The sequence below is a fragment of the Geotrypetes seraphini genome, chromosome 4, assembly GCF_902459505.1.
Source record: "Geotrypetes seraphini chromosome 4, aGeoSer1.1, whole genome shotgun sequence".
NCBI lineage: Eukaryota > Metazoa > Chordata > Amphibia > Gymnophiona > Dermophiidae > Geotrypetes > Geotrypetes seraphini.
In genome coordinates, this window is record NC_047087.1 from 259,793,915 (window position 1) to 259,809,082 (window position 15,168).

General features: G+C 38.2%; 1 protein-coding gene across 1 annotated transcript in view; it reads right to left on the bottom strand.

Annotated features, from left to right (window-relative positions):
* Positions 1–662: 662 nt before the first annotated feature.
* Positions 663–15,168, bottom strand: part of LGI1 (leucine rich glioma inactivated 1) — a 54,871-nt gene continuing 40,365 nt past the window's right edge. The window contains exons 6-8 of the mRNA XM_033943530.1: positions 9,511–9,680; positions 2,890–3,054; positions 663–2,801 (exon numbers count right to left, since the gene is read on the bottom strand). Coding sequence (XP_033799421.1) covers positions 1,984–2,801; positions 2,890–3,054; positions 9,511–9,680 — 1,153 coding nt within the window. The 3' untranslated portion in view covers positions 663–1,983. The remainder of the gene's footprint in view (positions 2,802–2,889; positions 3,055–9,510; positions 9,681–15,168) is intronic.

Here is a 15,168-nt window from a genome sequence, read left to right on the forward strand (position 1 = left end):
GCGTAGTTCTCTACTGCAAACTGTGATGTATGCATAACTCTTTACATTTGATATATGCACATTTGGATTACAATTTTGACTCCTGATGTAGGCAGTATGACGTCACCCACATGTAGAGAATATGCTGCCTGCTTGTCCTGGGATAACGTGCTTTCCCATGTATGTTATGTGAGCAGTTGTTAATAATGGGCCTTTTTCAAGATATCTCTGTCTGCACACAGGTTCTTTGGTCACCTCCACTGGTATTTTTGCTGTACATATAAACAATAATAATAAAAAACCAGGCAGAAAAAACAAAAGCTAAAATAGAAGCAATTAAATCAGGGGTTCTTAACCCAGTTCTTGGGACACACTAAGCCAATCTGGTTTTCAAGATATCCACAAAGAATATGCATGAGATAATCTGCATGCATTGCCTTCATTGTATTCAAATTAATCCCATGCATATTCATTAAGGGTATCTTGAAAATCTGACTGACTATATAGGTGTGTCCTAAGGACTGGGTTGTGAACCTCTAAATTAGAGTTGTAAAGATTGTTTTTCTCTTTGTTTTCATGTCCATCATCTTGAATGGGTTTGCCAAAGAAGAGGGTACAATATATAAAGATTTTAAGTACATAAATAATATTTTTTATTTTATCTTGTATTTTTTATTAATTAAATTACTAAAGTTCTTGCCAAGTGATTTTCTTTGCATCATTAGTACCATTAATACTAAGAAGGGAAGTTATCAAAGTTTTCCACACTTTGATATACCATGGATTCAGCAACTTGCAGTTTCTCAGTCCCAGTTTGCTGAATCCTGTGGTAAAAGAATAATGCTGCTTGTCAGTCACCTCCCAAGCAGAGTTATTTCAATGGCTCAGGTACATTGAGCCACAAAGCCATGGCCCAATGCTCCCCAAGCCAGCAAAGTAGGCTCCCCTAGTTTACCACCCACTCCCTAAAAAGCCTTACTTACCTCTCCTCTGGCTCCAGAGCACCCCCAGGTTCAAATCCTGCCATCCTGTCCCCAAAATGTCCAAGCCCCCTACCTCACCTCCCAAAGGTCCCAAAGGCTCTACCATCTTAAATATTGATGGTCCTCATGGAAGACTGCAGCGATGCCCAGTCGTTTCTGTCCAGTCTGGTACTGTTTGTATAATGGTGCCTTAAATGGTATTCTAGGGTGGAGGAATGGGGAGGGGCTTGGACTTTTTGGGGCTGGGAAGTGGACAGAATTGGAGCCTATGGGGAGGGTCTGGAGCCAGGGGATGTGTGGCAAGCCAGGTGGATCTCTTTGCTTGGGAGCATTGGACTGCAGCTTTGTGGCCCAGTTTTCCTGGGCAGCAAAATAACCCCAGCTAAAAGATGGGGTTATTGCACCATGGGTTTTTTTTTGGCCCTAATATGACTTACAGTATATCACCACAAATCACATTATTTTATTTACATACTAATTAGATGCAAAACATGCATGTGCATATTTGCATTTTGTACTAACACTTAGTAAGTTTTGTCAAGCTGTGTTAGGGCCCTTCAAGTTGCATTTAGAGGCAAATAACATGACTTAAAGCCATAATGCAGTTTGATAACTTCCCCCTAAATCTCCAATTCACCAATTATTGTACACAAACAAGGTACATGTCACCAGAACTATACAATTAAATTATCACAGAAAATGTAAACATTTTATTTGGCAGTTTTTCTCAAACATCTGAATAGACAAATGGAAAAGTAGATTTTTATATTCTTCATATTATGAGATGTAATATTTATAGATTGCAGATGCAAAGACCAATTAACAGTGGTGTTTGTTTCAGTCAAGCCTCTATAACCACTAGACTTGACAATTAAAAATGAAGATGCTACTTATGCTTTGTTCCCAACTTTTGGAGGCATTCATCTGGAAGTACAATTAGAAGGAGATTTGTCATGCATTTACTTCATTATGTCTTTTCTACTGTAGCATGTCTTCTGTGGTAAGCTTAGTGTGTTATAGCTCATGCACTTAAGTCAATTATGACGTGTTTATAAATCTGAGTAGTTCCTTTAAAACTTGAGGCGAAGAGAAAATCACGCTTCTCTATAGAAACATGTATGAAAGATCTTGGGGCCTGGATGTTTAGCTCTTGGAATTTCACAAATTTTCCTTTATCAACATCCCAGTTGTACACTTGGGTGAAGGAGTAATCACTTCCAAGAACTGCATATTTATGATTATTGATTTCAACTGGCTGGAATACCATAGATCCTCGTGATGGCATCCTCTGGACATCCATAAAAGCTGACCCTTCCCATTTCATAACCCTGGAATCACCAATAAATCTTGTTAAGCAAACGTAGACATCATCTTTGACCATGAAATGTTTCACTGCATATACATCCTCCATCTCTGGAATATCCATGCGCTTAACAAATTCATTTGCAGCTTTGTTCCACTGATATATTACAGGACGTTGGGAGCTACTTGACAGGATAAGGTGAGGCTTGTTTACTATTTCAAAGTACTCCACATCAGTATCTCTGTACCAAGGATGAAGGGACTGATGGGAGTAGAATCCATTTCCATTCCACTTATAAACTGTGGTAAAACCAGCTTTGGAACTGTCGGCAACAACAAAGTACCACTCTCCATCGATCCTGAATGTTTCAATGTCATTGGGCTTTCGGATTTTGAGAACTTCAATATCCTGAATTTTTATAAACTTATTTGCCAAACTGTCTCTCTTGTAAATATGAGAACCTCCAAACAGCTGAGCAACAATAACATAAAGCTGCTTCTCGATAACAATAGGCTTGCAGACAACAGTGGAAGAGCCTGCAAAAAATTGCAAAAGAATAGAAGGATAGGGCTTTCCCATGAAGAAGAAAAGAGCAAAGTATCAAATGCTGTCCATAATTCATACCTGTTATGTTGTCATAGATTCTGAAATGCATTTCTACGTGGTCCCATTCAAGAAAGATGCACTTTCCAATGTAAGGCTGAGCAAGAACCACATACTCGTCATTCTTGTATGAAAATGTATCCACTGACAAAGACTGATACGGCAAGGACTGAAACACTGCAAACTCTACAAAAGAACAAACAAGAGTTGACAAATGCAAATATTGTTATTTTGCAAAATGCGTCATGATATTTTATTTATTACAAGCAATTATGCAGCATCCCATATATGAGCATGAAGTGACCCTGAAAATTACTTAGCTGGGTTACACTGCTCACAGTCTATGACTAGACAAATATTATCTGACAAAATCAGGGTATACACAAGTCCCTTGATTACGATGGTAATTTATCCTAGTTTGAAAGACAAAATCTGAGCATAGTTATTAATGTGCGCTACCATTAAGACGTTATTTTACCACTAACCTACAACACTCATTTTATGCAATAAGACCTAGTTTCTAATTACCAAGATTAACAGTAATATAATATGTCTGAACAGCAGCCAATATTGATAACTTCCTCATTAGGTCTCATTGCATAAATGGGAGCTGTGCTAATATATCACAAACTAGTGTTAAAATAACCCATATTGTAACTACTCCCCTAAATCTTATAATGCTTTTTCAAACATGTTTTGACCTTTTTAAATTAGTGGAAAGTAACATATTATTCAATTTTTTTCCTATATAAAAAAGTACAGCTAGACGTGATCCTTCATTAGTAAATATAATTCAAAATAGGTCCTTCCAGGCTCAGTTGACCCATTCATACAAACTTTTAATATAATGTGTTTTTTCAAAAACACAGATTTTAGAGAGAAATTGATCTAAAACCTATTTCAATTTATTAAAGCATGAAAACAAAACCATCAGATTTTTATCAGGAAGGAAACACATAGTCATCAAACCCACAGCTAAAACAATCATCTTAAAAAAGAGAAAATTACAATATTGTTTCTAATAAATGCCTGGACTATTTATTAGTAGAAACAATTTTCCTCCTCCACCCTGCTCCCAGCAGTAACTGGCATTGCTCTCATCCACCCTCCTCCTCTCCCCCAATGATCAGATCTCTCTTACCGCTTCTTAAGGTTATGGCTGGGCCGGTGTGGGGCCTTGAGTGCATGCTCAAGTAAGAAGAGAGATCCAGTCAACTTTGGGGAAAGAAGGGGAACAATGCTAGTTACCATCCTTAGCATTCCTGGATTACTATAACACTGCATATCTCTCATGCTCTCAAAAGCATTACAACAGACTCTACATGATTCAGCACTCAGCTGTATGTCTCATCTTCGGCCTGAAGAAATCAGACCAGGTTACGCCCTATTATAAATAACTTTGAGGCTTGCTCTCTCTCTTCAAATTTGGCTGCTTCATGTTCAAGGCCCTCCACAGCCTTCTACCAAGCTACACAATGGAGGCGTTTGAATTTGGTATCCCCACCTGCTCTCCGCGCAATAACGCCACTTTTTTCTTCCCGTCCTTGCGAGGAAGGTCATGGAAAGCGTGTGTAAAACTGTTATCCTAGGCAGCCCATCTGAGCTGGGAGTGGCTTCCCATTATGTTATTGTCCTCCTCCTCGTACATGCATTTCAGACATTATCTAAAAACCCATTTGTACACCACGTTCTTGATAGAACACTGATCTAGGTATCCATATACTTCTCTGACTCTGCTCAGCCTTTAGATCACTGTTCTTGTACTATGTGCTGGTTTGTTCACCCTCAGATAATTCTGTTAACCGCATTGATCTACCAGGTATATAGCGGTATATAAATAAATGTTTGTGCTATGTTATGTTGCCACAAACTCCAGGGGAGAATGGGTGAATTATCAGAGGAATCTAGATTTAGATTTTAGACTAAATTTACTGGGTTTTTCAGTCCTGAAGAATGGGGATGGGCCATTATAAGAGGTAGACTATTATAGCAATATGGTACATAAAAGAAATTATGAGACAATTACATAACAGGAGTTATTTTACTAAGCTGCAGTAAAACGTGGGCTTAGTGCATGGGAAAGGCCCATGTTAGGAAGTGCTAAGGCCATTTTCACAGCAGCTGGAAAAAGGCTGATTTTCCATTTTAAAAAAATGAATGTCCATGTGCTAATTTTGCTATTAGGGCACAGCCATTAAAAATATTACTAAACTGCGATAGTGGTTATTAGTGCAGGGAGCTGCACTGAATGCTCCGTGCTGCTCCCACCCCTCAGTGCATGGTTTATGTGAGTGGAACAAAAATTACCTCAGGACACCTGAGCGTGTCCTACAGTAAGCTGTTTTAAGCTTCACTAACCATATTGGTGCTTACCACAGCTAAATAAAAGGACCCCTGAGAAATTTATTTGCTTCTTTAAAAGGATCTTACAAATGATCTGAATAAGGAAATTGATACATCTGTCCAAATTTCAACAGTTTTGACAACTGATCTGATCAGTCTGTGTTTTCCTACCATATATGTCCTTCCCAAAATCCATGAGTACCTAATTCTGTAGTATCGAAACAGGGTCAGTCTTGGAACCTTTGATATTTTTTTTTGTAGATGTTTTCATCAGACCTTTCTTATTAGAAATAGAATCTTATATTACAGACTCCGGTCATACCATCAATTTACTTGATGAATATGATAGAGATATTTCCACTCTAATTTTAGTGATTTTGACATGGAAACGCTGTATGGTAATGCATTCCAAACAGAGGCTCTCTCTATCATCAAAGATCCTTCGCATGGAAGATCTTCAAATCTGAGCGTACCAACTGATTTTGTTGAGCTTGCTTCTATTGCTGCGACATAAATGGTTCCAAGAACAATTTTTCCAGCAGATTTTAACAATGTGTGTTACAACTGGCAGCTGGCATTGCAAATCTCTATCTTGTCAATTTTGAAGAGTTACTGCATTTCTAACTGTTCATCTATATCAGAAAGAGCTCAGATTCTGGTAGATATATAATAATAATAGCTTTATTTATATCCAGTTCATAACTTTTTGATATCTTTTCAGTTCATGACTTTTTGATATTATGGAATGGTAGCTTAGAATGAATGAATTTTAAAGATGGTTAAATTCTAAAGATTCACATTTAAAAATTTTAAATACCAGTGAGGGTTTTTTTTTTTTTTTTCAGTCACCACTGGTTTTATTTCCTGATATTCGATGCTGGGCCTTGTCTGGATACCAGCATTGAATATTCAAGTTTCCAGAGCCAGCTAGCTATCTTACGCGGTCATGCACAATATTCAGCACATAGGGGAGAATTCATCATTGGGCGCTAATCATGTTAGCATGCGCTAAATGCTAAAGACACCTATTATATTCCTAAGAGCAGCTTTAGTATTTAGTGCACTCTAATTGTTAGCGCTCACTAACACAGTTATTGTACACTAATGTGGTAACACTCGTCGATGAATTCCCTCTTAACTGCCTAAATGAAACTGGACAAAGACAGGATTGAGTTTTATGCGATCCAATTTGGCTGCTTAATTTAGGAAGTTAAGTGCTGAATAGCGGCACTTAACTGCATATATGCTGACTCCACCCCCAGACCGTCTATATAATAGCCAGCTATGAGCTATAACAGTTAGTGCAGATGTTGTGACACTAATCAGTTAACTGCTACTGTATAATAATAATAATAATAATTTTATTCTTCTATACCGCCACAATCGTGCAACTTCTAGGCGGTTTAAAACTGAAGAGAGCTGGACAATCAGCGAATTACAATATGCAGAATTAATGAAATTACAGTATACAGAATCATGGAAAAGCAGCAATTACAATATACAGTTTGTTTAGAAATTCAGAGGGATCCTTTTAGATAAAGTGGCGAAATACATAGTACAGTTTGTTTAGAATTTTTTCAGGGGGGACATATTAGGAAAAAGAAAAGGAAATAGTGATTGGTGTAGTTGAAGTTTAGGTGATATATTTGTCGAATAAGGCAGTTTTTATGGTTTTTCTAAAGGCGACGTAGGTCAGTCTAGCTCCATTTATGTAGTTGTCCAGCCAATGTTGTTGTTTGTTTGCTTGGTACATAAAAGTTCTATCCAGGAAGGTTTTGTATTTACAGCCGGTAATGCTTGGATATGCGAATAGATTGCAATTTCTGGTTTGCAAACTGCTCACAAGTGATTTAAACAGTCAGGAGCCTCTCCTGGATGTTTAAATCACTTTGAATATTGACCCGCATGATTTTCAGTACTCTTATCTTTAGATATTTTAATCACAATATAACAGATTGTGTTAAATCAAACTATTTATACCAAACTTAGGTGGAAAATTATTAATTTGGGTTGCCATTAAGATGTGCTATTTTTCTGTTAACCCTAGATAGTGACTAGCTAACCTGTACTATAATAGCAGAAGTTAGTGGTAAAATATTGAAAACAAGAGAATTGACCCAATGATCTCCACAGACAAATCCAAGAAGAAGCAAAAAGCAATGTAGAGAAATGATGTTCCTGAGATGGACTTTATTAATATTAAAACTTGGCAAACCACATAAAAACCTCTAGGATGCAGTCCGCTGAAAAGCTTTGGACCCTCAACCCGAAATGGGTCCTAGAGGATTTTATGTGGTTTGCCAAGTTTTAATATTAATAAAGTCCATCTCAGGAACATCAATTCTCCACAGTGGTAAAATATCAACATGAGCTGCCGTTAAAACACGTTAACTATGTACCTTACTGACAAAAACAGACTTATACATTTTGAAAGTTTTCACACAAGAAGTCTCAAATATAATTTTCTATATTGCAAATTTCCACATCTTTGTAGAGAATGTTTAGACCAGTGCTTCCCAATTTCTTCAAGCCAAGTACCTACTAAGTTAAAAATAATAATAATCGAGTACCCCTGAGCTTCAATCAGCTCAGGCAGACATACATTCCAAAAACTGACATATTCTAACCATGAAATAGAAGATAAAAGGTTCGATATTCAAAGTGTTTTAACTGGCCAGAAATGCTTCCTGGCCGATTAAATTGCCTATTTTGCGCTAACCAGTCATTTTTGACAGCACTTAACTGGTTAGTAATTCTGAGAATGACCAGTTAGCATTTAAAGCAAAACTTCTGTTGATAAATTATCAGTGAGAAGAACACAAAGCTACAGCAGCAAAAAACAGGCATTTATATTGGCAGGCTTTCCCACCATTAACAATCCCTTGCTTATGTGTCACTTATCCCTTGGGGTACATGTACCACATGTTGGGAACCTCTGGTTTAGACTACCGCTAGGGGTATTTGGAACCCTATTTGATTTCAGTGCTGACCCATTACTCTTCAGCTGCTGACCCCTGGGTAGGTCCCAGGGAGGCTCAGGGTTATAGAAAGTAGAGCAAGGTGCAGGATTTATAGGATAGGGGCATGGATTATTTGGCAGCAGGTATGGTTTTGTCTGAGGGGGATCAGACAGCTAGAACGGCGGGGTGAGGGTTTGTCAGATGGGTTTGCAACATCTGGGATGGAATTGGGAGTGCTGCTGTGAGTAGCTGTATTAAGGTGGGTTAATGCACAGCCACCTCATCTATCAGCCTTGGCAAGTAAGATGGTGAAAGTTTAACTGTGCACCCTGTGTAGTATGTGCAGGACACATGCAGGAAACTTTCCTGTGGTTTGTTAGAGAAATATATGCCAAAGAACACACAGGACTAGGGGTGGGCCAAGAACTTTCCTGCATACAAATGTAGTAAAACCTTGGATTGCAAGTAACTTGGTTTGCAAGTGTTTTGCAAGACAAGCAAAACATTTTATTAAATTTTAACTTGATATACAAGCATTGTCTTGCAATACAAGTACATACAGTATAAACACAACTGAGCTGATGGTTCTTCTCTCTCTGACACTGCAAGAGTATAGTGACTGTTCTAAACAAGCAAAGTCTTGCAATACGAGTACATACAGTATTCACGTGTCACATCATCACACCTGAGCCGATGGTTCTTCTCTCCCTGATGCTGCAAGAGTGTAGTGACTGTTCTAAATAAGCGAGGTCTTGCAATACAAGTACGTATAGTATTTAGTATTAAAGTTCTGGGGTTGTGGAACAAATCATCTGAGTTTCCATTATTTCTTATGGGGAAATTCACTTTGATGTATGAGTGCTTTGGATTACAAGCAGGCTTCTGGAATGAATTATGCTTGTAAACCAGTTTGACTGTACTCTTTTATTGGCAAAGCATTAATAAATAAAAAGACCCAACATAGGGCTATGTTTCGGCAGATAATTGCCTGTTTCAGAGGTCAAATATACTTTGTCAGATGTGATATGTCAATAGATGTCAAAAAGCAGAGTCTGCCTTGACCTAGAGTGTACTAAAGAGAAAGGCAAGAAAAACAGTCAGTCTCACAGCCAGTGCTGGAAAAGCATGGGAAACATTTTGTGAAATATTTTGCTGTGTATATATTACCCAATATGCAAGCAGAATACCATTTTCATATGAAAAAGAGACCTAAACACAATTATGATAAAAATGTACAATTCCTGTTTGCATCGTGTCATTTCAAATATATTCCTACTATTTCAGATTAAGCACATTTTCACTTGATTATGTTGAGCTGCAAGTATTAATAGCAAATTACCTGTTGTAATGCAGTCAAAATCCTTTCGTGAGAGGCTGTTGATTTTACGTCCCTTATATTCAGAAGGGCTTTCACAGTAGATCTGTTCAACAGTTGCATTTGTGCTATCCAGCCATTCCACTAACCATTTCAGTTTACAGTCACAATGAAATAAGTTCCCTCTCAGGTCTCTAAAAATACAAAATTTCATCTTCCATGCAAACATATAAAAAAATGCACAAAGCAATTACTAAAATCTTGACTGTACATATTTGAAATTATTTTCAAATACTACCCACAGACTTACCCCCTCTTCTACAAAGCCACGCTAGCGGTTGCCTTGTGGCAACAGCCCCGAAGCCCTTTAAATCTCTATGGGATTTGGGGCTGTTACTGCGCGGCTATGTAGAAAAGGGTTTGGTCTTGCTGGGTGATGTCTCATCAGGACTCCATTACATGCTCTTTTCTTTCTTTGTTTGTGACCAAGCAGTTTTCTTCTGCTCCTTTGTACTTCCAGATAGGGCCAGAACTAAGGCAGGGTGATAGGGAGGGGCATGCCCATGTGCCATCGTTCTATGGGTGCAGACCTCTACTGTTTGGGGAGAGGCATCACATTGCCCCTGGATATTAACACTGAATACTTCCACTGGTTTTCAAACTATGTACAATGGTTTATTTAATATTATATGGATCACCTGAATATTTGTCTATTTTAATTAATCTTACTCATAGAAATGGAGATTATTTAGATCAACTTCCATTACTTTGTCAATATCTTAGCTTCAAAAATGTCAGATATAAAACTGTTAATCTTTTTTGCTAAAGCTCTGTCAAAAGTTTTTACTTATCTAACATTCTTGGAGCAATGTCCAGACCAGTTTCTTTATTCGTAACTGCATTGAACTCTACTGGGTAATTGTGGGATATAAAAGCATGTTGTATTCTATTGTATTTTTCTTTCTTGAGGTTTCTTTTATGTTTTGTTTCCAGTTTTCATTTCTCTAGCCTCTTCTTATTTATGTTTCCTCTCTCTCTTTGATTTCCAAGTTCTTTTTTCATTATCTTTACTGGATTTTTCTGCCTTGCAGCTATTTCTATTCCCCCCATATCCAGAATTCACTCTCTGTGTTCCTATCCTTCTCTAATGCCTAGCACTTTCCCTTTGTATTCTTACTTCCCTCTATGTCCAGCATCTCCCTTCTGTCTTCCTACTCATCCTATTTCCCATTTCCTTTATCTTATAAATCCCTATATCTTATTTTCCTCCCTTCCCAATCTACCCTCTATCTCTCTATTCACTTCTTGTCCAGCATCCCCCCCACCAATTGTCTGACATCTTCTGCTCTCTCCCTACCCCCCACCAACATGGTCTACCATCTCCGCCTCTGTCTCGCCTCCTCATTTATCATCTCTCCCTTTGTCTCCTTTCTTTTATCAAGCATCTACTATCTTTTTTTCCTTCCACCGCCCCCAAATGGTCCAAAAAGCATCTTTCTTCCCATCCTTACTTTCTACATGCTTGAGTATGAGGCTCCAGAGTTCCTTGCTCTTCTTCACAATACTGATGCCATCACAGCAACAATCAGGACATTTAGCAACCCTCGCATTCCTGGCTGCTCAGGAGATCTGACAAGGTCCCCATGAATATTTAAACCCTTGACATACATCTAGGACTCCTTTAACTAAGGTGCGCTAGTGTTTTTAGTGCACGCATAAGATTAGCACATGCTATAGCGCATGCTAGCCAAAAAATTGCCGCCTGCGTAAAAGGAGGCGGTAGCAACTAGTGCACGCAGCAATTTAGCACATGCTATTCCCCGCGTTAAGGCCCTAACACACCTTTGTAAAAAGAGCCCCTAGTTTGCCTATGCCTTAATCTTGCCCTGGAAAATGCTTTATAAAATTACCATATTTTTTTTTGCATAAAATAGGCATCAGAGTATCCAGGTAAATTTATAAGTTCCTAACTGATGGTGCATAATGTTGTTGTATAAGTTCAAGTTGCTTATAAGTTTGTCCCCAAAGACTTTTATAAATATTATTATAAGTTTTTACAACCCATACTAAAATATATTTAGTGTGAGTTTTTATTTTAGGCTCCTATATAAAAGGGAATTATACTTAATTTTCATTATGTACATAAAAAATATTGTCCGTGCACTATCTTAAAAGCTTATTGTTAGTCAGAAAGTATTTGTGGAGTGTAATTGACAGTTTACAATGGAAGAAATGTGCTGACTCTGATGAGAAACATTTCATATCCTTTTCATGGCCCATTGTGTGGTATGGCTAGATATGTCAGAAAGTTTCAAAGTTTTCTTTTTCTTGCCTATCTACAAGGTCATTTCATTTTGCTGTTCCTTCTTGCAATCTGCATAATGTGCATTAAATCTGTGCCAAGGGGACTAAATCCAAAAATGCATCATGGGAGCCTAGTTAACTCTCTACATTTCCACTTAAGCTTTTTTGTCTTTTCTCTCCCAGAGCTAAGTGAAACACTCCTTAATTTGGCTATGGGCTTAGCAGTGGTATAGTAATAATAATAATAATAATAACAATTTATATACCGCAGGACTGTAAAGTTCTATGCGGTTTACAATGATTAAAGATGTTACAGATTGAATGGAATAAACAAAGTACAGACTTAGTGATTAACAGTTCTAGAGTTCGTTTGTTGAGGACTAAGATTGTATAGGTTGGTTTCCTAAGTATTTCAGGAACAGATGTGTTTTTAGGCATTTCCTGAATTCCCTATAAGTAGTAGGCACAAGTAATTGTTCTAGATCTTTACCCCATTGTGCTGCTTGATGTGAGAAAAGATGTTGGTGATGACTTTTAAATTTACAACCTCTAACCGGTGGAGAAACAAAGTTCGGGTGTGAGCTTCGCCTATGTTTGTTGGTTGTGAAAGAGAAAAGGTTTGTTATATATTTAGGGGCTAAGCCATAAAGTACCTTGAAGCAAAAACAATCAAACTTGAATTTTACACGTGCCTCCATCGGCAGCTAGTGTAGAAGTCGATAAGAAGATGTTACGTGATCAAACTTCTTCAGTCCACAAAGTAGTCTAATCGCTGCATTTTGTACCAGTTGCAATCACCGCATATTCTTCTGGGAGAGTGCCAAGTAGGCGATGTTACAATAATCGAGTTGACTTAGTATAAGGGATTGTATCAGTATTCGAAATGATGAGGCATCGAAGTAAGCTCTGATGGACTGAAGCTTCCAGAGGGTGAGAAAGATTTTTCTAATCAAGGAGTCTACCTTTGTCTTTCATGGTCAGGCTCTGGTCCAGTGTTACTCCCAATACCTTCATAGTGGGTTGAATGGAATAACTAAGGTTATTGATGCACATTGATGCTTTAATGTCAAGTGGGTGTGGTGATGCTATGAAAAATTTTGTTTTCTCTGAGTTTAGTTTTAGTCTGAATTCAGTCATCCATTGCTCCATCCGATTTAGTACTTCTGTTGCTTTGGGGGTGACTTCTGAGACAGAGTTAGTGAATGGGATAATTATCGTGAAGTCGTCAGTGTAGCTAAATAGTTTTATCCCCAGCTGGGACAATTGCGCACCCAATGAGGACATGTAAACATTGAAGAGCAAAGGGGATAGTGGTGATCCCTGTGGCATGCCAGATAGATTGCTCCGTGTGTCAGAGAGATTGTGATTAAAACGGACTTGGTAGGTGCGTGATATAAGGAAACCTCGAAACCAGTTCAGTACTTTCCTCTGATTCCAATTGCGTCTAGGCATTGTAACAGTTTTCCATGGTCCACCAAGTCAAAGGCAGAGCTCATGTCAAATTACATGATTAGGGCATTGAGGCCCTTACTAAACAGGTAACGCAAATTGTCCAGGATAGCCGCAATTACTGTCTCAGTGCTAAACAGAGGCCTAAAACCAGATTGAGTTTCATGCAGAAGAGAGAATTGGTTGAGATATTCCATTAGATGGGTGTGTACCAATCCTTCCATGATTTTTACCATAAATGGAATAGATGCTACTGGTCTATAGTTGGTTACTGATGTTGATGATTCTTTATGATTTTTGGGGATTGGGGTTATTATAATATGACCATTATTAGTGAGAAATTTTCCATTTTTTAGGTTATTGGTTAGATAATTCAATAGAGATAGTTTAAAGTCTAATGGGGCTGCTTTCATAATTCCTGGGGGACATGAGTCCAGGACACAATGTGATTTAGAGTATTTGTTATATAACTTGATGTAGTTATTCCATTCTAAATTGTGGAAGGAACTCCAGATCATGCCCGCTGGTATTTCATTTCTTTGTATATCAATTGATTGATGTTCATATGCAACAATTGTCAAGTAGTTATTTCTTAGGTTTTTGATTTTTGAGTCGAAATGTGCTAGATCATTTGCTGAGGGTAGCTTGGTATTATGCATTGGTTGAGTGTAGCGTGTGTAGCGTGTGGTGTCAAATAAATTTGTAACTATGTTGAACAGTTCTTTTGTATTGGCTCCTTTTGAATTAGTATTAGATGAGTTAATTTTGGATGAGTAAAAAGTTTTACGTTTTTCTTTTATCTGTTGTTTGTAGAGTTTTATGTTGGATCTCCAGTTGTTTCTGTCTGACAGTTTTCCCCGTTTTTTTCCAGATTCTTTCTAATCGTCTTACTGATTGTTTCATTGTTAGGAGTTCGATGTCAAACTATTTGTTGTATTTGTTTAAGCAGCTTTTACTAATTCGGTTAGGGGCAATTTTATCTAAAATGGATGTGCTAGTTTTCATCCAGTGACCATAGAAATCAACTCCTTCTTCTATCTTCGCTTGTAAATCATATTGTGACCAATATTCCTCTGGGTTGATATGGCCCCTTGTGAGGTGTTCTCTTTTTGTCCGTGGGTGTGTCTTAGAATTTAGCCGAGTCCAGAATATATTGAAATAAGTGAAATTGTCAGACCAGATATCATGACACCAAGTACCGTCCAAAAGAGAGATGGGAGGGTTTATGATCTCCTAATGGACATTGCTACCACATCTAAATGATGGCCTTTTTCATGTGTTTGAGTGGGTGAAGGGAGATTGTAATTGAGTAAAGAAAGAAAGTTTTTAAAGTCTTTCGCTTCTGGATTGTCTATTTCATCTAGATGTAAGTTTATGTCTCCTGCAATTAGATTATATGATGAAGTGATTGAGTTATGTAGGACAAATTTGCAGAAGTCCTCTCTAGCTTTTGGCCAGCTTTTCGGCGGAACATAAAATAATATACAAGAAAGGGGGGTGGTGGGGGGGGTCCGGTCCGCCCCAGGCACAGTCTCCTCCTCTTCGCTCCCGATCCTCTCCTTACCTTCCCCATATCTATTTTACATCCCCAGTGCGAGGTTGCTGCCCACATCGGCATCAGCGCTCTCTCCGATTTCACTTCCGGGACCCACACCTAGGAAGTAGTCAAAGGGCGCGCCGACACAAATGTGAGCATACTGCTCACACCGGAGAAGTTTAAAAGGTTTGGGGAAAGGGAAGGGGGTACACACAATGGCAGCGGGGGGGGGGGGGGGACGGGAACCACTCATTCTTATAACACCACTGGGGCTTAGGAATATCTCTCCTCATTTTGCTTCTATGTGAGTCCTGGTTAAGGGTTCTATTAATCTCAGGCTAGATTTCTTTTATAGAAGTATCATTCATTATCTCTTATGGGACTCATTTTCA